The sequence below is a fragment of the Acomys russatus genome, chromosome 3 (genome assembly GCF_903995435.1).
Source record: "Acomys russatus chromosome 3, mAcoRus1.1, whole genome shotgun sequence".
In the NCBI taxonomy this organism is placed as follows: domain Eukaryota; kingdom Metazoa; phylum Chordata; class Mammalia; order Rodentia; family Muridae; genus Acomys; species Acomys russatus.
Genome location: NC_067139.1, coordinates 35,199,533 through 35,226,450, shown reverse-complemented (window position 1 = coordinate 35,226,450; position 26,918 = coordinate 35,199,533). Strand labels below are relative to the sequence as shown.

The 26,918-nt window shown below is 47.0% G+C and overlaps 1 protein-coding gene across 2 annotated transcripts in view; it reads left to right on the top strand.

The window, feature by feature from the left end:
* The window catches only part of Auh (AU RNA binding methylglutaconyl-CoA hydratase), a 92,396-nt gene extending 65,805 nt beyond the window's left edge, over positions 1–26,591 (top strand). For both annotated transcript variants that reach the window (XM_051171349.1, XM_051171339.1), the window contains 4 exons: positions 21,032–21,219; positions 22,433–22,483; positions 23,734–23,781; positions 26,033–26,591. In XM_051171349.1, coding sequence (XP_051027306.1) covers positions 21,032–21,219; positions 22,433–22,483; positions 23,734–23,781; positions 26,033–26,110 — 365 coding nt within the window. In that variant the 3' untranslated portion in view covers positions 26,111–26,591. The remainder of the gene's footprint in view (positions 1–21,031; positions 21,220–22,432; positions 22,484–23,733; positions 23,782–26,032) is intronic.
* The last annotated feature ends 327 nt before the right edge of the window (positions 26,592–26,918 follow it).

Here is a 26,918-nt window from a genome sequence, read left to right as displayed (position 1 = left end):
GGGTGACAAACAAGGGAGGTGTGACCTTTGATAGAGAATCAACAGAAGAGGCCTCAAAAACTTAAGGAGTAAAAGCAGAATATTAATGTAGTGAAAGGAGGAGGAGGCAAAGGCAGAGCCACATGGATCTCCCAGGGTGGAATGAGCAGTTTTTAAGACAGAAAACATGCAAGATAAAATTAAAAGCAAATTAGACACCGTAGAAAAAAGCTCAGTGAACCTGAAAGCACAGAAATGGCATCTAAAGTAAACCGCTTAAAGGAGAAAACTTTAATGGACAGAGCCTCTGAGCTGTGGACCATCGATCTGGTCAAGGGTCTGACACAGAACTAGCTGACAGTGAAAGAAGGGGATAGTGACCAGAGTTTTCCAAAATGGGTGGAAGCTAATGTTTCACTTTTTAAAGACTTACATTGTACATAGTGTATATAGTGTATTGTAGGTGGTGTCACTGGGAGATTTAAAAGTACAGATTTATGTAATTTTCTCTCAGCTTTATTTTTCCGTAATATCCACTCACTGAGGAAGATATTGCAGATTGACAACTAAAAAGAAAAGAGAAATCGTGTAGCTAATAAGCAGGCAGCAAAGAGAGCAGACTGGGAAGCATGACGGACCGAGAAGATTGAAAATGGGAAGATGGTGGGCATGATGGCACACTTGGTGATCTCAGCACTCCGGAGGCAGAGGCAGGCGGATCTCTGTGAGTTCGAGGCCAGCCTGCTCTACAAAATGAGTCCAGGGAGACAGAGAGAGAGAAAACGAAAGAAAGAAGGCATAAGCAAAACTGAGTTTCACTGGATAAACTTTTGCACAGTGCAGTTAAAAGGAAGAGATCATTATGCTAATGAAACAACTGGATGATGTGCTGTTGGCAGAGATGCTTTCCCAGGTGAGGCAGGACAGGCTACAACTACGAGGATAGAGAGAGTATGCCATGCTGCTGACGCAAAGGGAAGCTGGAGTGTCAGAGCAGACACCCTGCATTTCAGGATGAAGGTGCTCCTGGGGATGAAGGACATTTCATAACAACAGTGCATCTGCCAGGAAGACACAAGCCTGTGCTCAGGCAGCTATAACAAAACTTCAGAATATGAAAAGTGAAAAAGGAGAATAATTTGGGGTGGGGCGTGGTGTAGCTGAGGCAGGAGAATTGCTGTGAGTTTGAAGCCAGACTGGTATAGGTAGACTTTTGAAGATGGAGAGGTGGAGAACATACCACTGTAAAGGTGGTGGTTACACAGTGCTAGAGCAAGACAACCCTTGAGGGCTGCCTTGCCTGGGCCTAGCTGCTGTCTTTATAGTACCCCACACAGCACCGGAACTCAGACCTGCTTTCAAGACACGTGAAACTTTCATCAAAGCTGAGTGATGAGCCTTGAGTGAAACCCCAAGTTTTAGAATTGAAATCATGCGGAATTGAAACCTATGCAGAATAACAGAATCAGTGACAGAAAATGGTATGACCTAGATTCTTGGAAATGAAAACCCTTGTTAGTCACCTATGAGCCAGAGAAGAATTTACACTGAAGTGTAAAAACATACTTTGAACTTAATGAGATGAAAACACAGTGAACTGTTCTGGGTACAGCTGAAACACTGCTTAAAGAGGAGGTGCAGCCTTTGAAAGTCTTTGCTAGGAAAGAAGCCAGGAAGGAGGACACAACGAGAAGGTTCTGAATGACCTCTGCCTTTGGGAGGGTGGTAAGTGAAGCAAACCGTGGAAAATGGTAGGGAAATTCATTATCCAAAGCTGAGTCTATTAAAATGGAAAAGGAGAGAATGCCAGTGTGACCATGGAAAGGCAGCCGCCACTGTGCATCTCCAGGACTGAAGATGACTCTAGGGGGAGGGACACCATTGCAGGACACAGATACCACCTCATGTTCTGGAGTTCACCATCCTGCAGGGACAGGTACCAAACCAAACTGAGAAGCAGAAAGCCTGAATGAGATTTCAATTCACATTTAAGGTTTTTCCCATAAAGAAAACCCCAGGCTGACACAGTTTCCCAGAGTTTTGAGGCTCTAGCGTATTCTCAGCATACCCTACAGGGTCTTCATTGCCTTCCCACATACAGCATATATAGACCATAGCTCTGTGAAAACGTGTGGAATTCTGACGTGTTCAGAAATCAGATCCAATAATATGGCATTCACTACACTAAAACTCAGCAAATTAACCAAAAAGGGCAAATGGTGCTTTGATCCCAGTATTTGCAGGAAAAACAGAAGACAGAATTCAGTATTCGTTCATGATTAAAAAAAAAAAATTCTTAGAGGCGAGGAACTTCTTCAGCTTGGCAAACTGCTTTTAAGTTCCTCCTCGGCTGCTGCTCTCTTTCTAGAAAAGGTGTGTGGTGTGGGGTGGCCCTCTTGCCGCTCCTGGAGCCACACAGTAAGGCTGTATGGGACCTTCCCCTCCTCCCTGTGGTGTGGGATCCAAGTAGCCCTCCATGATGCTGTCTGCCTCCACCCTGCCCCCTCCCACCCCCATGGCAGAGGCTGCCTCTCTCCAGATCCTGGCCCTTTCACCTTACAGCAGCAGCACTTGGAAGTACCCCTGACATAGCTGCATAGCCAAGGGAGCTCAGAGGAGCGCAGGCTTCCTCAGCCTCCTTACAGCTTTGGGATGGCCCTGTGATACAAGGCCTTGCATAGCCATGTGCAGTGTGTGCTTGATGGGAGAAACACAGGTTTGGGGAACAGAGCTATTTGGACAAGTGACTCAGGAGTACCCCACAGCCAGCCCTGGGCGGAGTGGGGTGGGGTTGGGAGGGGTGGGGTGGGGTGGGCTCACTGGTGCCTGTCAGGAATCTAGAAAACAATTGTGCGCTTCACTAGGTCAGGGCAGCTGTATCATCTGCTTGTCTTCTTAGAGTCATCGTGGTCATGATTGTAGCAATGTGCTATTTTAGGGCAAATTTAATGAAGCGTCATCTTATGCACTAAACAAACTACATGTGATTGCTTCAGTCTGGGCCGATGAACACTTGGTGTACAGTCTGAGACTCACTGATTTCCAAGAGCAACCAAAAGCAGTTTCAAGCACTTGCATGCACTATAAACGATCGATCTTTGTTGTTTTATAAGACAGAACTGAAATTAGATGTTTATACACTATTATTCAAATTTGATTAGGTTCAGCTATAATGCCAGCACTTAGAGGTGGTCCTCTAACTGCTGCATCAGTGAGCTCCCAGCAAGTGGCTGCTTTTCCAGTGTGAGAAAGAAAATGACATTTTCCAAAGCTAATTCATATTATACTTGGTTTTAAAGAATAAAGGTCATTTCTAAATGACAAATTTGTTATGTGCCAAGTTAGCATTTGACTGAAATAAAAATGTCGTTTTGTGGCTCTATTAAGCTCAAAGGGGACATCTGAATATTCTGTGCTTTAAGAGTGTCTACATGTACAGGACCCACAGGCCTGCTTAATTGGAGAGCTAGTGTGTGCATCAAGACAGATGTAAGAATATCCTCAGAGCAGCTTCTCTCATCCATTTCAGCCGGGTGTGTTTGTCTTTAACTTAATCAGCTAGTTGTGTGAGTGCAGACAGCTCGCTTACCAGCCCAGGTTTGTGTATGGTGGGGCACACGCTGAAGCACCTGAGCTGCTGAGGGTGAACTGCGAGAGGCCTCTTGGTGTCACTGGCCCCCGCCACACAGTTCCAGTGCAGGAGCTGACATTTTAAAGTAACCAGAGCTGCAGTTGGGAAGGAATTCAGGTCAGTATCTCAGGTTGTTTCGAATATAGATCTTCGTTTTGGGAGCTGCTTTCAACCATACTGCGTTTCTTGGTCCAAGGATAAAATGCCACTGTGTTGTCTGCCGGGAGACTTGATGCCTGCAGGTGTAATGGCTGTGTTAAGCGGAGGGACACTGGACCTTTTCTGTTTAGAGTTCACTTGTATTTCTGCTACCACCCTCTCCATTCATGCTCAGGAAAGCTGCCCCAAGTTGATCTGACAGCTGTAGTTTCTGCTCTTGTCCTCCCCAGTACCTGTGCACCCATGTGATGGCCCAGTCAGTTTCATCCGTAGCCTTCAGTGACTCACATTATTTATCAGAGAAAGCACGAACATCGTGGTATTGGATCAGCGTCACATCCCACCAGGTCTGGCCATTCCAGTGATACCCTGTTCCTGTTGGGAAGGCCCTTCCTGTTCACATGGACAGCCTCTGTCTCCCTCCCTCCTGTACCTCTTGTATGTGCCTTTCTAGGGTCTCTAATCTCTAGCCCAGTGCTTCTCAACGTTCCTAATGCTTCAACGGTTGAATACAGCCCCTCATGCTGTGGTGACCCCCAACCATAAAACTATTTCCGTTGCTACTTTATAACTGTAATTTTGCTACTGTTATGAACTGTAATGTAAATAGCTGAGTCTTCCAGTGATCTTAGGTGACCCCTGTGAAAGAATCGTTCCACCCCAAGGGGTCATGACCCCTGCTCTAGTCCAGCAGAAATGTCTGCTGCACCACAGCCGTGAGCTTCCCACATGTGCAGCGTGTCCCTGGCAGGCTCTGGATAGGCCTTTGTGCTCAAGACAGCACATTTACAACATTCTGCCTACTGATTGTTAATGGGTGCATCTCTATGCCAGAAAGGACATTAGTTCTATTACCATTTTAATTAGTTAGAAATGCAATTATCTTCCCTCTTTCTTAGCTTCTTATGTTAATTTCTTCTAACACATTTCTAGTTTGTCTACTTGAGTCATGCCCAATTCCCTACCATTAAGACATTATTGGTGAGTTTGCAGCAGAGGAGGGGCAGTTCTGAACACACATCACCCACACTGCATGCTGATATGCTCAGGCAGTCTTACTGAGCTGACCTGGAAGGTTTATAGAGTTCATTCAAAAGGAGACACATGTGAGGGAGAAGCGTTTGCCTCAGCACATGAGGCTCCTGCTATAGTCCTCAGAGCTGGCATCCTGAGGGCCATGCAGCCACTGAAGGCAGCTCCCCTGACAAGCAGTGGGAGTAGAGGCACTATCCTGTACTAGGGGCCTGACTGAGCAGCATGAAGTGTGGTCTTGGTCTCCTGAAATAATATTCTAAGTTTGTATCTCTTCTTTAAGAGGTTTGTTTGTTTTAGATTAAAAAATAATTTGTGTGTGTGTCTGTGTGGTTGTGTGAGCTTTTATGGACACCACATGTGTGCCGGTACCTACAGTGGCTCACGCTGTTGGACCCCCTAGCACTGAAGTTACAGGTGGTTGTAAGCTGCGTGATGTGTGTGAAGGGAACCTCTGTGAGAACAGCTCTTAACCACTGAGCCATCTCTCCAGCCCCTCATCGCATCGTATTAAACAGGAGACTGTGAACTGCCCAGTTAGTTTTGCCAATTTCCCTTGAGTAGCCGGACTTCTACAGTAGAGCTCTTCATTAGGTGCACATCTACTGAAAGAACTGCACCAGGGTCTGGGATGGTGGCTTAGCCATTAGAATGCACACTGCACAGGCACGTGCTGTGAGGACGGCACTCGGTAGAGACAGGAGGTCAGCCCCACTGGTCTGGTTAGCTTTAGGTTCAGTGAGACAACTGTTTCAACAAACAAGGTGCAGAGGGTAGAGGAAGACACTTGGTGTCAGCCTGTAGGCATGTGCACACCTGAACATACACTATACCCACGTGAGTAAATACATACTGGCCACACACACAAAATAAATTTTTTAAAAATTTTCTAAAAAAGTAATAGGTTCTATTATACTTTTAAAAATCACATATTTGATCTGTCTGTCTGTCTGTCTGTCTGTCTATCTCCTACCTACCTATCTGGCTATATATCTGCAGTGCCAGGATAGACTTCAGGGCTTTGTACATGATAGGCAAGTGCTCTACCACTGAGCTACACACCCCAGACCCTAGAAAACTACAGTGGAAATAGAAACTTGCCTATTCTGATTACCTAACACACCTCTGTACCCTCTGTGGCTACAGTTTTCTGGGGAAAATGGCAGAGTGACATTGTTCTGATGCCTCAGTCTGAATAGGTCCTATCTTCATCTTGATCTGTGACACTGCTCTTGTGGTGTGTTCTCCAGGGGGACTTTTGCTTTTTTGTATCCAGGGCTGGACCTTGGCTACCCAGTTGTCCCTATTATGTCTCTAGCCTTGTGGATCGGAACACTGCAAGACAGCTTCACGGCCTTGTCATCCTTAGAGAGACATTAGAGGTGGCATGGTGGTAACGTGTGAGCCCTCTGCTCGCCATACCTGCTGATGGGCCCTAGACTTGGTGTGGGGAATGGTACATGTGGGTATTGGGCTAGTGTGCGTGAGCACCTGCTACACAGAAGCCCCAGGTAAATGTCTTTTTCAGGGTGGTTATTTCTGTGCTGCTGTTCCTCAGTCATATGTGAACATTGTTAAAAAGAAAGAAAAGAGAGACTGAGTGGTAGTGTGTGGATTTTCTCAACAGCTTTGGTAGCTCAGTTAAACACAGAGACCCATTTAACCAGAGAAGATGCTGAAGGAACTGGAACAGAGAAATGGCCTCCTGAACACTGGGGGTGGCTCCCAGACTACCCTCCCCATGGAGAACACAGTCTGAGGATGTCACATCCCTTAATGAACAGCATATTTGCATGTGACCCATGCCCAGCCCTGTGCTTTAAATGACCTCTGATTGCTGGTCTACTTACATAGAGGGCAGATGTCTGTTAGGCGGCATTATTCAGAGGATAGGGGCCAGGACAAGCATCTGTGTGTGTTCAGCAGTACTTTCAGTCTATGGGTGCTTGCGTCTGTGGGGGCAGAACCCGTGGACATGGGGCACAACTATATAGTCACAGCACTCAAGGGCCAGTAGGAACCATCCATTGCTTGCTCAGTGTAAGGATCTGTCCCTGTCCTGAGTGGGATGCACAGAAGCCATAGGATTATCAGGGAGCCAGGGAATGTGCTCAGGAGACAGGTCGAAGTAGAGAGGCCCTCTGTCCTGGCATGTATTCCACACTTGGCCCCCTTTCCCTTTTTCTTTTACAGGCTCTTTGAGAAGCCACACCTTCTGGCTTTTGTAATGAATACTTGATCAGCCATGATTGACTTGTATTTACTACTCTCCAGTGGCTCCTCTCAGAAGCCCGGCTCCTCTGTAAGTAGTGCAGATCCCACAGGCGAATTTCCTTCTCGAATTCTCATGGAACATGTAACACACAGAGTGTGCTTCTTCAGGCAGCCTCTGCTTGGAGGACAGATGAGAGCACATGGATGTCCCTTGCTGAGAAAGATGGACTATGAGTTAGGAAAACTCCTAAGAACTTAACACTTGATTATGCCAGGACATTCCAGATATCAGGGGCATTTGCTGTAGTTAGGAGAGAGGGCTTGCAAGAGCATTGCTGCTGCACTCAGATCACAGGCAGGGAGAGGGGAGGAGGCCCAGGCATCTTGGTGGCCTCACAGGCTTGCCTTGTATGAGGAAGTTGTCCATGGGCTCTGGAGAGACCTTTCTAGCTTGTCCCTCTGCCTTCACAGCAGCCAGAGTATGCATGCTCCCTAGTATAGGACTGCCCTCTCTGTGTTCGGGTGAAGAGCCCCTAGGTATTGGAGTCATGCATGTCGTCATGTGCAGTCTGACAGCAGGGGCTTGTCTTGGAAGTGACTGTCCATCTGCTCTCATAAGATGGAAACTAGCACCGGTAGGACATGGCGGCATGTGCCAGGAGTCCTGTACAATTGAAAGCTATAGTTGAAGCAGGATTTGAGCCCAGGATTTGAGAATAGCGTGGGAACATAGCTCTGTCCTCCATTAACAACAGGAAGGACAGATCTCGTGGGGGACACCGTGATCCACTACTGTCTTAGGTTACTATTGCTAGGATGAAGTACCATACCAAAGGAACTTGAGGAAGAAAGGAGTTATTTGGTTTTAATTTTCACATCATCACCAAAAGAAGTCAGGACAGGAACTTAAGTGGGGCAGGAACCTAGAGGCAGGAGCTGATGCAGAGGCCATGCTTACTGGCTTGCTCCCATGGCTTTGGCTCAGGTGGCTTTCTTACAGAAAGGACCACTAGCCCAGGGATGGCACCACTCACCATGGACTGGGCTCTCTCCCATCAATTCCCAATTATGAAAGTGCTTTATCCTGGATCTCCTTGAGGTGTTTTCGCAATCTAGATGACTAGTTTGTGTTAAGTTGACAAAGAAGTAGCCAGGAAAACTACATGCTGGAAACCTGGCAATTTCTCCTGTTGAATAAGCTCGCAGACATGGTGGCTGTCTTTCAGAGAGAAGAAAGCAGTGTCTTCTCAGCTTCCTGCTGGTTGCTCTCCAGCTTTAGCCTGGAAAAGGTGGAACTTCAGGTGAGGCACACATTACCAGGTTGTTCCTGTAGTAATGGTCAGTGCTACCACCCGACACCACCAAATAGAGGATGAGTGGCCACCGGGGAGATTGCTCAGTCTGTAGAATGCTTGTCATGCAAGTCCAAGTACCCAAGTTTAATCCCAGAATCCATGTAAAAAAGCAGGGTGTGGCAGTGTGTGCCAGCACTGGGGAGACAGAGGCAGGGAGATGCCTTGGAGCTCTCTTGAGTATCTGTGTACAGAAAACTCTGGCATGTTTTAATCTTTCAGGTGGGAAGAGTGTCAGAACCCCTACTGTGCACTGCCGAGCTTTGTAGCTGACAGGTCCCTTGGCAGAACGGCTTAACGTGACTACATGGTTAAAATAAATATGCAGGGGAATCAGAAAAAACTGTACCCTGGCCTGCGATTGGCAGCAAAGTCGGATGCAGGTGAATGCCTGGGGAGGGCTCTTGTGAGCTGGGAAGCCATAGTCTGGATGCTTCCATCTGTAGACCTGCCCCTGGAAAGCAAATCCAGGGCAGTTTTCTGACCTTCTGCATTTGACCTAGAGCAGCAGTTCTCAGCTTGTGTGTTGCAGCCCTTTTGGGAGTTGACCTGCCCTTCCACAGGGGCTGCCTAAGACCATCGAGTACCAGGTATTTAGGTTCTGAGTCCTAGCTGTAGCAAAAGAACAGCCCTAGGTAGCAGCGAGAACATTGTTATTCTTGGGAAACACCGTGAGGAACTGTGTTAGAGGCTTGCAGGACTCGGAAGGTTAAGAACCACTGTTTGAGAGGCTTCTCCTCCCTCCCTTTAGTTCCCTAAAGAAAGGAGTAGTGGAAACTATACAGGAACCCTTAAAAATTTTTGAAAATCCTTAAATTTTTTTTAAAGTGAAGGGAGACAGCAGTTGAAGCACATGTTATATGCAGCTTTATACTTGTCTGTAGTATGTGTAATTTGTGTAAAAACAAAAGTCTGCTTTTTACACATGTCTTACTTACTCTGCTGCTCCGTTCCTGCTGTAGCTGTGTGCAGTCAGCTGCCAGCATCAGCGATTCCGGAGGCCATGCTGTGCCTCCTGCAGAGCTCTGTGTGGTCGCTGCAGCCTTTGCTTCTCATTTTCTCTCTGTACCATTAAGCCAGAGTGCCCATCCTGCAGGCCAGCAGGCTTTGTCACCCTGCTGCCAGTGGTGTGCTTGCGTGACCTGCTTCCAAGCACGAGGCCCCTGCCACCTCTGTAAATGTCCATGTGCTGACCTGCACCATGCTCTGCCTCCCAGCCCTGGCTGCTGCTGTTCCCCTAGACTCTTGCGCTCCTACTGCTAATAACTGCAGGTGCTTTCAGAAAGAGAAACATCATTTTGAGCGTTTTGCTCCTTCCGAGACAAAGATAATAACCCATCAAATGTAAACCTTTAATAACAAGGCTTGGCCCCGAGGCAGCTCGTTGGGAGGGGCCTCATCTACTGATTGTCCCCAGGCAAAGAGTAAGCAGCAGTCTCCATGTCTGCTCACAAGGCAGAAGTAATAAGTGTGAACCCAAGACCTAAGTACAGAAACCCAAGTAGAGACTCACAGCGAAGTTCAGAGGCAGAAATGTTTCTGCTCCTGAGTTAGAAAGTAAGATTTCTGAATTACCAGGCACCAGGAGCATCAGCCCATTGAGAAGAACGTAGAAATGCTGTGGCTTTCAGCATCCAGAGCTTGTCATTCATGAGTATATCCAACTCGGAGCCAAAAGCATTTGAAGACTTGGTTCTGAGCATGTGCCGACTGCCTTCCACAAGCGTTACAGTACAGCCCCTCTTGCATAGGATTTAAATTGTATAATTATCTAGAGACAGCTTATGTATGTGCAGGAGAATTAACATAGATTTGCGTATACTGTACTGTTTACATCAGGGACTTACAAATTTATTGGCACCTAAACCAGGGGTTCTAGAACTCTTCTCCCATGACCCGCAGGACGACAGCCAGGTCCATGTAAATGAAAAAGTCTGTTGCCAGGAGACACTGTTAGGGTGAACTGGGGGAAAGTGTATGCAGTCAATGTCCTGACTGATGGAGAACTTTGTGCCCGCAATATGTAAAGAGCCCCTGAAACTCAATAGAAGGAAAACTAAAGAAACTAATTGAAAAAAGAGCCAAGCGATTTGAACAGATTTCCTTGGAAACTTTAAGAAACCAGGTGAAGGAAGAGCCAAGAGATTTGAGCACATTTTCCTAAGTGGAAGGGCTGCTGAGTACCTCCAGCCACGGGCATCACACTGAAGGCTCTGTTGTTGGCGTGGGTGGGGCAGCTGGAACTTTGATGGGCTACGTGTGAAACGATAGGCACAATTTAGGAAACACTTTGGAATTTTCTTATGAAGTTGAGCATCTCTCTGTATCTGAGCTGGGTGGCAGCATGTGGTCTGTGGTAGCAGTCTGTGTGAGACTACTGCACATTTTACAGCTGCCAGTATATCAGCCATTACTGTGTCTGTGCACCTGGCTCCCTGTTGGTACACAGAGACTTTGTTTTCCTTTCTTTGTTATTAAAATATTGTCACAAGGGGAAAGAATCACATACTGTGTCCCAGTGTGCTGTTTAGTAGGCACCCAAGACAGGACTACCAGATCTCTGAAAGGTAGATGTTCCAAGGGGGTGTGGTGATCCTAGCAGCCTCTTTTCCCAACTTTAGTAGTTGCTGTGTTCAGAGTTTGTGTACCTCACACTTCTCTCTCTCTCTCTCTCTCTCTCTCTCTCTCTCTCTCTCTCTCTCTCTCTCTCTCCCAAATTGACATTCTAATATCTATTTGAGGCACTGCCCCTTTCCATCTTTAGCCTGCTAGTTTCAGTGAGAACCTCTGGCTAATAGGAATCAGTTCCTTGTCTGTGACTGTTTCCAGTTGTCACTGTTTTCTTTTGTTAGCTAGTTTCCCCCTTTGTCTTCTTAAGCTTTACAAAAAGTTTGCTTTGTTTGTTTTTTTAAATATACAAACATGTGCTACTGGTTCCAGTTACTTATGGGCAAGTGCTTTGTCTGGGTCCAATCACATGTCTGGTCAGCCAGATTGGCTCTTGCTAGGATAGCTGGGTGATGAGGCCTTGTCCTTAATGTCCTGCATCGTTCTGCAGGCTTGTGCTGCTGAGACAGGGCCAGAAAAGAGCACTTGCAGAGACAGCCCACTCCCCACCGCCCAACCCTTGCTGGGTCTGGGGAAGGGTGTCAGCCCTCGTCTCTCTGCATATGTGAGCAGGAGCCAGGGCAGACTGGCCAGGGAAGGTAGTGACAGTCACCACAGTATGAGGGGAGTGAGAGCATTGAGAGAGAAGCTGCCAGGATGCAGGTTTTGCTCCTTTTGGCTCATGTCCACTTGAGGTCTGAGCTGTGTACACCTCTCACTTGGCTGCTGGCCTCAGATTTCTATCTGCCCACCAGGAGATTAGTGACTAAGGAGTTGACTCTTATTTTTTTTTATCGGCATGTATTCATTGTATATGATCAGGGGTTTTGTTATGACATTCTTGTATGTGTGTGTGTGTTGTTTTGATCATTTCCCTCTTTTGTCTCCCTCCACCCCATTCCCACTAGTCTACTTCCTCCTTTCAAGTAGTTCCCGCCTCTACACGTTCCTCCTCATACACATGAGAGAGGGAGCAGGAAAACATGCAAATGTCTTTCTGAGCCAAGCTTGTTTCACTTAATGTGACAGCTCCAGCTCTACCTACTTTGTGGCACATACCATGATTTTATTTTTCTTTATGCCTCAATAGTACCCCAGCTTGTGTATGTAACAGGCTTTGATCCATTCATCTGCTGGCAGCCACCTGTGTTGACCCTGTAGCATGGCTATCGTGACTGGTGCTGCAGTAAGCACATCTGTACAGGTGTCTCTGTTGTCTGCTCCCTGGTTCCTGTGGGTGTACTGAGGATGTAGCTGGGTCACAGGGCAGATACAGCTTTAGTTCTTTTTTGCAGATCATACTGATTTCTATGTTGGCTGCACTGGTTTAATTCCTACTGCAGTGTGCTCTCTCCAGCATTTGTGTGTGTGTATGTGTGTATGTGTATGTGTATGTCTGTGTGTTTCTGTGTGTGTGTGTGACTGTGTGTGTCAGCTGTTAATCTGACAGGGTATGTTTCCCTGATAAATAAGGACATTGCACATTTCTTTATGTCTTTATTGACTAGCTACTCTGGCTTTCTTGAGCTCTGCCTGTTCATTTCATTTGGCCCTTGTTGGATTTTTGGAGGCTTTTGTGTTTCAGTTCATGTTCTTTTTATCTTCTCTGTGTACACCTACCAGATGTCTGGCTGAAGATTATCTCGAGTTCTCATTCTTTTTCTTTGCTGTACAGAAATTTCTTAAATGAGAGGTGAGCCCACTTGTCGGTTTTTGCTCTTTTTCTGAGCTGTTGAGCCTATTCAGAAAGTCCTTGCTTGCCTGTAGCCTGAAGTCTCTTCTATCAGCTTTAAAATTTCAAGTCTTATCCCCATTGTGAGTTGGTTTTTACTCAGTGTGAAGGGGAATCTCGTTTGACTTTCTACATTTGGATGGCTGGCTTTCCCAGCACTTTGTTGAAGAGGCTTTTCTTTCTCCTATTGTATTTTTGGCACCTTTGTCAACAGTCAGGTGGCTACAGAGGTGGCCTTATTTCTGGGTCCTCTGTGGTATTCTGTTGGTCTGCATGTCCATGTCCGTGCTGTCTTTGCCGCTATGGCTCTCAGTATAATTTGAAATCAGTCATTGTGATACCTTTGCCATTACCTTTTCTGCTCATGGTTGCTTTGGCTATTCTGGATCTTCTGTGCTTCTGTATTAGTTCTGGGGTTTTTCATTGAAGAATGTCTTTGGGTTTTGATGATAATTATTTGACTCTGTAGATGGTTTCTAGTAGCATAGCCACGTTGACTCCATGGAGTCTGCTGATGTACGAGCATGGGGAGTCTTTCCGCTTTATACTGTCCTCTTTCCTTCCTTTCTTCAGCATCTTATGTTGTTTTGTTTTGTTTTCTTACAGAAGTCTTCCATGTTTGGTTGAGCTTACTTGTGTGTATTTTGGCTGTGTGCTCCTTTGTCCATTCATTCATTTGTTCACTCAGAGCTGTTCCAGTGGGTTTGTTCTCCTGATCTCTTTCTCAGGGCGCTCGTTATTGGCACCCTGACAGGCTAATGACTTCTTTGTGCTTCCTACCGCTTCACTGAAAGTGTTCATCAGATCAAAGTGTTTCCTCAGGGTCGTTAGGGTCTTCAGGGTGTAAGATCATGTCATCTCAGATGGGGATGTTGTAACTGTTTCCTACTCATGTCCTGTCTGCCTCTTTGTCTTGCGTATTGTTCTGGCTTGCTAAGCACTGTGTGAGTCATTGGAGTTAGTAGTCACGTTTGTCTCATCCTTGGTCCCCCTATTAATGCAGCAATGGCTCTAGGTTTGTTATATGTAGCTTTTTATTATGGTGGGGAATGTCCCTTCTTTTCCTATTTTCTTCAAGGCTTTTATCATGAAGGGAAGGTGAATTTTGTAGAAGGTCCTCTGCATCCTTTGAGATAATCATCTGATTAAAAAAAAAAAAACTACGAAATAGTGATTGTAATATTTTCTGCTTTGTCCCTACCTTTCCTTTTGTTAGGTAAAAAACAGTGTCCATCATTCTGGGACCCATCTGACAAAGGAGGGAGGGGCTGTATTTTGCAATCCCAGCTTGCTGTGTCCTGGCTTGAATGCTTGCTCTTCCTTTTGAGGGCTGTCTGCCCACACTGACTTCACCCTCCTCCGAGCCTTTTCAACTAGTTTTTTTTCACAGACTTTGAAGAGAGTGGAGAGGAATTAGCTATGACCTAAGTACCCTATAGGTATCTATACTTTACATTGTAAGTTTAGAATTAGTGTGGGGGTTTCATTTAAAATACTGACAGTGTGGGTTAATCTCCCCCATCTCTTTCTCCCCCCTCCCAACTCCCCCACTCCCCACCTCTCTCTCCCTCTCTCTCTCTCTCTTACACACACACACACACACACACACACACACACACACACACACACACACCATACATCTGTCAACTGTGTCCCACAGTCACTTTAGTGATCTTCTAGATAAGCACTGCCCTCAACCCCAAGTAGGTGTAGAACTCTGAGGACAGGTTGGCACTGTAACAGGAGTGGCACTGCCCTGTCTTGCAGGCTTGTCGCCCATACACTCAGCAGTGTAGGCAAGGGGCTGGTTGTTAGATGTGGGTATAATGAAAATATGTCAGCATTAGACAGACTAACTTCCAATTATGTCCTAAAATAGTTTGAAATATCAAAGAGCAAAAACTTTGTAAAAACATGGGTGTTGAAGCTCAGCTTACGTGTTTGTTTATTTATGAACAGTCTCTGAGAAGGAAGTCTGTGGGTGGCCAGTGCTGTGGAGTTACCCGACATTTTATGATGACATTTGACCAACGTTATTGTAAAGACACTGCTAATATACCTGTTGCCCCTGATGGGAGGGCCTGTGTTCTAAGATCCCCAGTGTATGCCGAAAACAACAGACGAGTCCTGTCACATTCTTTCCCTCTAGATGCATACCTAGAGATTGGGATGGGGCTTGAATGTAGAAGCCTGGTGTAGATGAGTGCTCCCAGTAGTGTAGACTGTGCCCAACTGGCATGGAGCAGAGGTGTCACCAAGCAGCAGCATTGTAAATCCACGAACTACTTCTATGTTTTCCATTAGATTGTGCTCATCTTGGGGGAACTGAGCCTGAGAAAGGGAAACTAGGTGCAGGCATTGGTGGTCTCCTAGCAGTGCAGCCTGGGGGTAGGCACAGGAGGCTGACACTTGTTTATGCTGGCCATGGTTTTTCTGGCTGGTTTAGATGAGGATTAAGGTGCTTTGTGGTATATTTTGTTATGTTTGAGTGAACTAAGCAATGTTATTTGTCTTGCTTTTCTGTTTTTCTTGAGATATGACTCAGAGTTTTAAAGAATTGACCAGTAGTTGGATATGGCTTATAAAAATAGTGTTTCCAGTAGGTTAGGGTTGCCTCATCTTGCTGGGCTATGCCCCAGAGAATGCTCGTCCTACTTTTTAATGCAAAGCAGCTGTGGACTAGCTTCTCCAGAAGGGCCTTCCTGTTCCAGCATTTACAAAGTGCCCAGTGGTTTCCCCAGTGACAGTGGTTTGACTGCCTCATCTTGGTGCACTCTTAAGGAGCATGCTTGTTTAAATGTGCTCATCTTGCTACTCATTTTTCTGTCTTTAAAACAAAAACAGAAAACAGTGGGCAGCTCCACGTGAACTGGTCCCAAGCGCTGTGGCAGCGTAACCTTGGCCAGGCCTTAAAACCACGCATAATAGGATTTGTTTCCATGGCAGAGTGCACGGGGAGGCGGCTGCCCGTCCTCCTCTCCTCCTCTCCTTCAGCAGCACTTGCTGGCTGAGCTGAGCACTGCTCATCACTCAAAGCTTTCTGCCACTGTCACTGCTGTTCTAGGGACGACACGGTCAGTTTCGTTCTTTCCCCTGGGTGGGAAGTTGTCAGGCTCTGGCTCCTGATGGTGAAGTAAGGCAGGAGATCTGGTCTACCACCATCCACTCATGGACGCACGAGTGAGCGCGCATGGTTTGGTCACTGCAGTGCTGTGAGCCTAGGTTTCCAGTTTGACATACGTGAGCATAATGACAACGTGGACCCCTGGATTCTTGCAGACATAGTGTTACATTGTGTGGTGTGTAGGCAGCTCCCAGTAGATGCTACTTGTGTGTTCATGACAATTCTGCTATTCCAGAATCTTGTAGTTTTCGCTATGTGACCTACTTTTGTTAGGAAAAAAATCGACTTTTTATGTATTCATCTCTGAGTCATTGTTTGGTTGTATTTTGGAAACATTAAATGTTTTTTCATGTTCCTTTTTTCAATAATATTTTGCTGGCTGGCTGGTAGCCTGGCATTTGTGAGAAGGAATTGGGTTGAGGTAGAGTGTGTGTCTGCTACTGAGGATGCTTAAGCCCTTAAGCCCCTCATGGAGGGAAAGCTCCCAGCTCCAATGCTAATGGGGTAAAAGCTCCTCATGTGTGTATACTGTGTCTTTTACTCCTCACTATCTTGGGCAAGTACCGCATCCCCTGTAATGAGCTGTCCACAAGCAGCGTCTTCCATGTTATCTCTCCCTGCTCCCTTGTGTTTTAAAGGTGACTCACTAATATGTTCTGGTTCCCTCTCCTCCTTAACTTGGAAAGAGCGAGGATGACAGTTGACTTTCGGGAAGTGCTCTGAAGGCTTTCTAGAAGAAGAGATGTAGGAAGGGAAACAGTGCCTGTCGCACGCCCTGTTCTGACAGCTACCCCCTGCCCCCCGGGCTTACTCATTGGGTTGACTTCCCTCCCAGAGGTTGTTAGGACTGTGACCTCCCTCTCTTGTCTTGTCTCTCTTCAGTCACTCCACTGTGTTGCACTATGCCAGGAGACTGCTCTCACCTGGCTCTCTGGTGCAGGACATAGAATGTTGGCCAGAGGTAGAGGGAGCCTGCAGAAAAGGCCTCTGTCCCTGAGAGGTTCAGAAGCAGACATCAGGCACACGCTTCCTAGGTTCCTGGCCTGCAGAGACCAGAGATATTGTTTTGACTAGTGAAGTCCTTTGCAGGGCACCGTAGCTGACTACCAGAGCCCTGTCATCTGGCCATAGGTATGATGAAACCTTTTCTTGGTAAAGAGCTCAGTGAAGACACAGTTACAACTGTGCTGAGTTTGGAAACACTGTTGCATAATGGGTTTTCAGCATTTAAGATATTAGGAGGGTGGCTGGAGGGACAGCTTAGAGGCTAAGAGGGCTAGTTTGTAGATGATGCAAGTTCAGTTTTCAGCTTACAACCACCTGTAACTCCAGCTCCTGGGGATCCTCTGGCCTCTGTATGTCTCCTTACACACACACACACACACACACACACACACACACACACACACACACACATTTTTTTCAAATGTAAGGGGAAAAATACAGAACAAAGTGATAACAGAACTCAAGGGATAGCCTGGCTGTGTGACAGATAGCTCATGCCAGCCGCCAGCAGAACATCTGCACAGTCACTGTGGAGGCTGTATTTCCAGCAGAGCCCCTGTCAGAGTACCACACTCAGGGCTCCTTTAAGGCTATGGTCTTCCGTGTCTTGCTGTGTACACACACCTGTTCTTTCAGGTGGAATAGGTAGGTAGTCGTCACAGAAAGAGAGCTGGCTTCTTGACGTTTGTGATAATGTCTAGCATATTGTTTATGTGGATAGGGGTTGAAATGAAGGAGCCACCCGAGAGAGTAGACATGGTCATAGGCATATGGTGGCATGGTGCCTTTTGGTGGCATTCTACCTTATGTTGGCAGCTTGAGCAAGCTTGCTGGTGCCATACAATGTTCAATGGCTTCCTCTTCCTGGCAGCAGCTTCTCTGGGTGCCGCCCCTGAGAACTTAAGGCCTACATTGGATGATGTGTTGATGGTGGAAGCCTGCTGCTGGCAAGGTCTCTGCGTAGTTGAGACTTTCAGACTCCACTTGGCCTTGTGGGAAGCAGCTATTGTGAGACAATCATTTGTTCTCTGGGCTCTCTGAAGAACCCCTTGGAGTTCAGCCTGCAGACTGTACATAATGCAGAGGGCGCTGCGCTGCTGCTAGCGGCTGGAAATGGTCAGAGTGCTCTTTGGCTGTCTTCCCTATGGCTTTTAAAAGGCGCATTGTTCATCTGGTCAGCAGTGATGTGCTTTTAAAACAGTAACAGACATGAGTCTGATTACGGCTTTGGGTGCAGCTCTGAGGCAGGGCTCTTAGCACAGTTAACAAGGTCCTGGGTAAGATCCCCAGAACCACAGAAAGAGAAGTTAAGACACATACAGTAATGTCTGAATGAACATATTTTGTTAAAGAAAAAAGGATATAGAAACATTTCAAACCTGTCATTTTGTTTGTAATAAGTAAAACTTGGATGTGTCTCCCACTAACAGTATATAGGGTATGCGTAGAAAAGGCTGTCAGTCATGAATTCCAAAGCTGTAAAGCTGCATTGGGTCCTCATTGGCTGCCAGTTACCTAATTGACCTTGTGAAAATAATTGATGTCTAAGCTGTGTCTCCCTGTCCAGTCCTTAGACATTCTAGGTTTTACTAAGTGAGGTGTCAGTGAGAACCAGGCAGAGCTCTCCCTGTGCGGTTCAGAACGTTCTGCCATGAGTCAGCCAGTTGATTTGTCCCATATGTTCTGGTGGTGGGCTCCCCGCACCCACTGTGTTACAACATGCCGAGAGCTTGGGGAGTAGACAGCATTACAACACTCTAAACAATGGTCACAGATTGGGGCTAGATATCCCTATGGTTTGTGTGTGATTGTGACACAGCTTGTTCAGGGCCTGTTAACATATTGTAAAGAGAAAGTCAATTGTGTGAGCACTGGGCCCTGGTCTACTGAGGAGGAGGCTGAAGCCCCGACACAGCTGTGTGCCTTATTGCATGAATGGACATTTACTGAAGTGTGGGCTCTGTGTTTAAGAGAGAGGATTTATTAGGAGTCAAAGGTCAAAGGTCACTACTAATCCTATTGGTAAAACCCCTTGCTATGGACTGTATAGCTTTCAACTCGAAGTCCATGTGCCAGGCGTCCCCTTTGTTAGTGTGGATTCCTCTTCCATGAAATCAAGAGGAAGGAAAGAAGAAGAAAGCAATCAGGCCAAGCATGGCGACTTTACAGTTCACATTTCATACTGGATGGCCCCAAATGATGTTCAGTTGTTTATACGTTATGCTGTAGTTGATTGTGAAGCATCAGAGGTTCCTTTAGGGACACTGCTTCCATTGCTGTCTTCTGCACTTAGCCTTGAGGGGGCTGTGGTCTGGGAGAAGAACTGAAGTCTCTGTTGCCCCCCCCCCCCACTGGGCTGTTGCCCTGTTTGAAGCAGCCGAGGAAAAAGATGGTGGCCACTTCCTGGGCTTCAAATTGTATTTCTCTTGTGGCAGAAGCTTGCTCTGCCTGGGCCCCTGCCTCTTTGGAAGGCTATGATCAAGGAAGTTTTGATGCCTTGCCAGCCAGGCCTGACGTTTCCAGCATGCCTCTGTCCTGTTTAAATAGTGTGTAAAAGAAAAGGGCTGGTGATATGGCTAAGTTGGTTTTGCCCGTGGAGCTTGTGGCCACCGATTGTGTACCCACTTCCACTCTACCAGAACCAGAGCCATGCATGAAGGAGCCAGCTCTAGCCGGTGAGTAGTTCCAAGTAGACGGCATTGGCCAGTGTTTCACCAGGGTCTCCAACAAATGGACTACTCTTTTGCATCTTCCCTTTCTTTCTGCTTGCCACAAGGTTTGCAGACTTGATAGCAAGGCTTCAGCAGCCATTTTGGGTCCCTGAGCTAACTTAGAAACTAGAAGATACCAAGTGGATGATAGCAAAGGATCAACTAGAGGGGTCTGCTTTCTGACCTTATGGACGCTGTTTGCTACCTTTTTGCATCCTTGAGAAAATTACTCCTCCCAATTTTTTTCCCCTTCTTGGGCTTCAAATATCAGTTAAATCAGGATGGTAAAATGTCCTTGTTGAAGAGGCTGTGTTTAGCAAAGTGGCAGTGGAAGGTTGAAGATGTCCTGAGACTCATGGAAGTTCTACTAAGGGGGCTCCCTCCCCAGCTTACAGTCAGTGCTTACTTACCCTGCAGGCGTCAGCCTCAACTCAGTGCAGAAGACTTAAGAAGTGCTGCCGAGCGTGGGTCAGGACCTCTCTAGAGCCCGCTGGTTCCCACCATCCTAGAGGGCCTAGCTGCAGTCTCTGTAGGAAATTCATAGTGTTATCAAGTATCCAGTAGGTTAAAATCTACGCTAGGGATTGTAAGGATTAAAAAGTTCTTGGTTGAGGCTGGAGAGATGGCTCAGTGGTTAAGAGTCCTTACTGCTCTAGAAGAGGATCTAGCTTGAGTTCCCAGCATGCATTTGGACAGTTCACAACCACCTACAACTCCAGCTCCAGTGAGGCAGAGGTCTGGCCTTCCTTCCCAGCCTTATCCCCAGAAGATGCTGCAGTGAATTGCTACACGGATTGAACGCGTTAGCCTCTGACGTGATTTGTCTAAAATTGGGCAGTTGTGCCTTGGAGGTGAAGAGTCGCTTGGCTCTAGGAGTCCCTGGGGTACTTACTGCCCAAGCTAAGAACAAGTGTGTAGTCCTGCCTTTACAAAGCAGGCTTCCTCAGTAGAGAGCAGGGCACATCAGAATGAGGAGGAAGGTGAGTGAGTGAGTGAGTTAGCAAGTAGAATCTTCAGCAATGTAGAGGCCTGTGGGAACAGTGGGTGGTGTAAGACAAAGCCAGTTTTCATCAGTTGCTTTCATTTCCACTAAATTAGAATAAGCTTAAAATTTACTCACCATCAGAGATTCTCAAAAGTTAATGAGTTGAACTTGTCATAATTTGGTAAGTTCTTCCCAGGCTAGAATAGAAGCTCAGTGGAACTGTTCTGATAGGTGGATTCTTTGTAGCCCTGCTTGTCTGCGGATGGTTGCTGGCATGGCACTGGCTTTTGCCAGTGTTGGGAGGAGGGCCTGTCCTCTCCAGACCTATCTTTCCTGAGGAATATACGAGCTTGTGCCCAAACACTCGGTGACACGACATTCCTACGTGCTTTTGGCGTCAAGACTCTGGAGTCTTTCTTGAAGCACACAGTATCTCTGGTCCCAGCTCATTTTAGGAATTATTTCAAGTCATCACATGCTCCTTCTCCTCCACCTTTCAGGAGGCACGCAGAGATTACCACGAGCCATCGGGATGTCCCTGGCCAAGGAACTCATCTTCTCTGCTCGAATTCTTGATGGTCAAGAAGCCAAAGCTGTGGGCTTGATCAGCCACGTGTTAGAGCAGAACCAGGAAGGGGATGCTGCCTACAGAAAGGCACTGGACCTGGCCAGAGAGTTCCTGCCTCAGGTACCGACGAGAGCACCTGTGTCCATTTGAGATCAAGTGTGGCACCCATCTCACATGCCAGGGTGCCTTGCCCTGCCTCTTAAGGAAAGTGATTAAAATTAAGATCTGAAAGTAATCTGGAGGTTGCACTGGAGACAGACAGACAGACAGACACACACACACACACACACACACACACACACACACACACACTGTGTAACTTCCTAGCAAATTATTTTCATTTGTTTGCCAACTCAGTACTTTAAGTCATCTCCTTGGAGAGAGTGACATGGGTGGCCTGCTATGTCACATCCCAACATGTAGAACGACACTGTCTCTTGCTGAGTCAGGAGCCCACATGCACACAGTCCTGTGGAGGCCAGGGCCTGACATTGGTGTCTTCCTCCATTATTTCCACCTTATATATCAAAGCCCTGAGTTTTGTAGTTTAGCTCATTTGTCCAGTCATCATGTTTCTGCCTAAGTGCTGGGATTACAGGCTGGCTGCCACACCAACCTGCCATTCATGTATGTTGGTGATCTGAACTCCCAGTAAGCACCAGTAGGCCCTCTTCTCAGCTCCACTCTGTTGTGTTTTAATCTGAAAGGCCATTCAATTAGAAATGTAGCCTCAAGTTGACCCTTACCTCCTGTGGATAGGTGTAAGTAAGATCAAAGGATTCAGTCCTGTCTGGAGAGTACGGCTGCCTCTAGGGCAGTGACAACAGCTGGGGAAGCCTGAGTGTTGCTGTGTTCTCAAAAAGGGCGTCTGGCTCTTCTCTCCACAACCGAGACATCCCTGAGGGGACACGTCTGTGTCAGCCCACCATCACCACAGTCTATGCTGAAGAAGAGGTACCAAGTGCATAAGTGAGGTACAGAGCCCCCCTTGCAGCTCCAGCCTGAGGTTCTCAGCCTTCAGGCATGCCACTAGTTAGTGTGGTGCTGAGCCAGGCCAACTTCCTGTGCGCCCCTCTGCTTCACTTGGAGGGACAGTAACTGAGGAGGGCTGGACATCCAAAGACACACTCCTCCTGCCACCTTCAAGACCCAGTTTGACCAGTGACAGTCACTCCAGAGTTCAAGAGGCTCAGAAAATCAGTTTCCATCTAGCGTCTTGGTGTTATTAGTTAATCCATGGGTCCAGCATTCAGAATATGTGAATTGTACTGAAGTATTTTTCATAATTTGCTTTAAGTGTTAAAACAAACTTGCTTCTTATTTTGAATTTCAGGGGCCTGTTGCAATGAGAGTGGCCAAACTAGCAATTAACCAAGGGATGGAGGTGAGTGGTCCTGCAGGGGAAGCAGGCTGCATCTTGGAGTCAGGCTTAGTCTCCTGGGCTCTTTTCCTAATGCTCCAGAATGCAGCTGTTGCCCGACTGACTGATGCTGCTGGGCTTCCTTTCAGGGCCGTAGCTGCAAAATTCAGGATGTCCCTCAGCCCATGTTGTCTTTGACATTGCTTTAGTTGGGGTCATCATCCAGTCCCTGGGGAAACAGACCCCTCAGCCAGATCACCTGTCTATCAGTAACTCAAGGAGGGCTGCTCAGCTCCATGCTGTGTGTTGACTTTTTCCTGAATTCTCTGAGTGTGTCAGCCCAGGCTGGTCTGAGGGGGTTTGGAAGTCACACTGGGAACATGAATGCGAAGGAGAAGGGTCCAGGCCTAGGGGACCAGCAGACACCACAGATTCTCATAAACTCTGGCTGGAGAGCGAGGTGGAGAGTATGTGTGTGTGTTTGCTTGCTCTCTTTTGTTTGAGACTAAAGAGCACTAGGCATTCTTTTTCAGGCTTCATGGTATTGCTTTAAGGCAGGGTCTTTCCTTGAACCTGGAGCTTATGGTTTCTGCCTCCATTGGCAGCCAGCAAAGCCCCAATGACCCTGCTGTGTGCACTCCCCACCCCAGTGCTAGAGTGATAGGCATGTCAGGACCACGGCCAGCTCCTTACAGGCATGCTGGGATCCAGACTCCTGGCCTCCTGCTTGCAGAGCAAGTACTCTGAGCTGGTTGAGCCATCTCTCCAGTCCGGCTTTGGTATTTGGTTAAACTGGGCATCTGAAAAAGATCTTTCCTCTCAGTAACAGGGTCTTCCACAGCTTCCTTGGCTGTGAGGCAGTATAGTGAGAGTGGCTTTGCCTGCAGTGGATGCTAGTCTATAAAATTACAAGTATTTGGCTTATTTCAGTGCTTTAATAATCTTAACAATGTTTTCAGAAACACCTTAGATACCATGTGCCAGGTAAGTCTTCATTTAACCCTCACTTAGTGAGTACTGCAGTTAGCTGCTGGTCAGACATGCCTCTGGAGCACAGAGAGGTCACGTGGCTTTCCCAGGTTGCACAGTTCCCAGGTAGTGGGGTCAGGATGTGAGTTGAGGAGCCTAGGTGGATGTCTCAAGCTGCACATACCTCTCAGCAGCTGTGCTCTGCCGAAGGGCTCAGGGCTCAGTTATTTAGAATGGGGCTCTTCAGTTTGAATTTATAGTGACTCCACTTATTCTACTAAAATGAATTATGTTTTTACCCTCAGGTTGACTTAGTAACGGGGCTAGCCATAGAAGAGGCCTGCTATGCTCAGGTATGTTACATGCTCACATGTTCAGTAGTGAGTGTGTGCACTCCCATCGTCAGGGAGGGCCCTGAGGCTGCAGGCTACCCCGCCATGCTACGATGGTATCGGTGGCTCCCTGACTGTTCCTGGGGTTCTGAGCCTTCTCTCTTCACTGAAAAAGAAAACTGTTTTGTCATGTTGATAGACAAAATGCAGAAGCCTTTGTCAAGATCTAGCACATATTCCTGACCAAAGCTGTCACTAAAGAGTGAGCAGGGCAAGCCCTGTGCCGATGAAGTCCTCACCAGACAGGGTCACTGTCCATTCAGCATCAGGTTAGGAGCCAAGCGAATGCAGCGAGACAAGAAGAAGAATTGGCAAGCGCGCACTTTGAAAAGGTAAAAATGAAACTAGTGACATAACTGTGTGAGAACATTCCAGAAGATCCACAATGGGAACCCCTCGTCAGCAGTCCCGGTGAGATCACACTAACCCTTTGCCTGCAACAAGGGAAGCACATAGCCGTTGCTTAGTAGTCAAAATACTCACTGCAGTATATGCACGCTCTAGAGAAGAAAACTAGTAAATACTGGTGGCAGAAACCAGGATCTGCACCATTAGATGGCCGTGTTTGTGGGGAGGACAACGCAGCACTGTTTAGAAATCAGTGCTCACCTTTGATCTTAGCACTCCAGCTGCAGAGGCAGGTGTGCACTCCAGGTCAGCCAGGCCTACACGGTGAAGTGAGACCTTGCCTCACAGACAAAACATCTGAACATTTGATTCTATCAGGACAAACATCTTGGCTTGTTACTTTACGAATAAAAGATTGATTTGGAGTCCAAAGATGCAGAGCGGTTTAGCTCAGTGTGGCCAGACGATGAAGCTGAGAAGCCAGGAGTGCCTGGCTTCAGCGCTTTGTGACGCCGTGAAGGAGCCTGGGATCCTGGGGCTGAGTCCGGAGACCACACAGTCCAGCCACAGACACTTCGACAAAAGGACAACCACCACTCAGTGGAGAGCAGACAGACGTGAAGGTCATGGCACAGAGCACCCGGCCATCCATGTACATGGAAACATGGAAACCTTGCCCTTTGTACAAAATGTGATTCCAAGTGTGAAGTTAAGTGTGAAATGAGCAACAGTAGTGTATGGATGATGTAGGAAGAAGTTCAGCCTTGCTTTTGGCAATGTGAAGCCTCCAAAAGAGAAGAGGGGTAGGTTTGATGTCATTAAAATTCACTTTTGCTCAGAACACTGCTGAAAGGATGGACGGGTGAGAAGCAGATCTGATAACGGTCTCACATCCGGGACACATCAAGGACTCTTAAGTCTGCACAGTAAGACAAGAGATCTGAATAGCCACCTTGCCACAGTAGATGAGCAAGTGGCCAACTGCCAAATGAGACTATGCTGCAAATACCTGTCATTTGGAAACTGAAGTCTGTGCAGTGTGTGTTAAGTGACCAGAGTTCAGAGCAGTGGGCACTGACACTCACCAGGTCTGCGGGTGTTAGTGGTTCAGTGGTCCAAGATAGGTGTCAGTTTGAGGTAAGGCTGAGTGTCCTCTGACCGTGTTGCCCAGCAGCTGCGCCCTTTGATGTTTGCCCAGATAACATAAAAACATTTGTCTGCTCAAAAAAGCTGCCACCAAACTTTATTCACGATTACTAATTTAGAAACAGTCAAGATGTTCTTCATAGTCAGATCTAGTGGCACACAACAAAAATTCAAGCGAATTCAAGGCCAGCCTGTGGTACTTTGGGACTTTGAAGGTAGCCTCAGCTGTATAGTAGACCAGCTGGTCCATCTGTGCCGTGGCATATCACAGCATGATAAGGTAGGACACGTCAAGCAAGACAGTGTAGAGGAACCTTGACTTCACAGTGATCGACGAAAGGACTCAGTCTGAAAGTATGGGGTACTGAGTGATTGCAGATAGTACAGTGGCATCCTGAAGAGGTGCTCCACAGGTTGGGTCTGAAGACGTGGAGAACAAAGTGCTTGGGGCAGCTAAGCCATTCTATGCACACTGGTGGCAGGAAGGTGGTGCCGTGCCTCTGTCAAAACCCACAGAACATACACATGCATGATACAGCAGCCGTGTGCCCTGACACAAGCTGTTGACATTGGTGCACCAGAGGGAGCACAGTAGGAGCACAGGGGTCTCTGCCTCATACTTAGGAGACTTATTCAAAGGACAAATGTCTCTCATAGTTACTGCTCAGCACACTGTTGTGTTTTAAAATTTAGAGTGTGTCATGTCTTCTCTTTTTAGACCATCTCAACAAAAGACAGACTGGAAGGTCTTCTTGCTTTTAAGGAGAAAAGACCCCCTCGCTATAAAGGAGAATAGGAGGAAAGCCCATGATGCCCTACAGTGCTGAAAGCGTCTTTCAGATCCACCCTGTGGCTGCCACAGGGAATCTCAATGACCAAAGTGGAGAGTGCGTTCTCACTACGCCTGGAGCAGACCCATCTGTGCTCAAGCCACTGTGCGCCATGCCATATTTATTCAGACTTACAAAGCTAGCAGTGTCTGTGGTCAAAACATAAAAATTAGGTGTATGTTTTTAATATTTCCCGCATATCAGGCTTTCTGTCGTTAATTTTTTAATGTGAATAATTTATATTGCACACTCTAGGGAATTATTGATTGTGTGTCTAATGTGCTGCATTAAAAAATAAAACTATTTCTGTATACCAAAAAATGTGCAGTTATACCAAATGAAGATGCTGAGTAATTATGTACAACAGACACATTGCACCTGAGGACCTGGGTGGACTCTGAGTAAAACCCCCAGTTTCAATAAAGTCGGTGGAGGATGTGTTGAGAATCTGCGTCTTGCCCCTTTGCTCAGCCTTTCAGAATGGATTTCGGAGTAAAATCTCTTTGCTTATCCTGTCAAGGAACCTTGTGACATGGTTTCAGAACGGGATGAAGGACCAGCCCATCAGGTGGCTCTGCTTGGTTTCAAGCTACGCTGTCTCCTGCAAGGATGTCCAGGGGCTGAGCCTTGCTGTGCTCACACAGCTAGGTGCTTGCTGAAGACTGCAGTGGACTTCCTGTCCTGCACCACACATGCTTCCTGCATGCAGCTGCCTCCTCCCTTGTCCTCACATCCTCATCCTGAGGTTGCAGCTCTGCTATTTGGGAGCATATA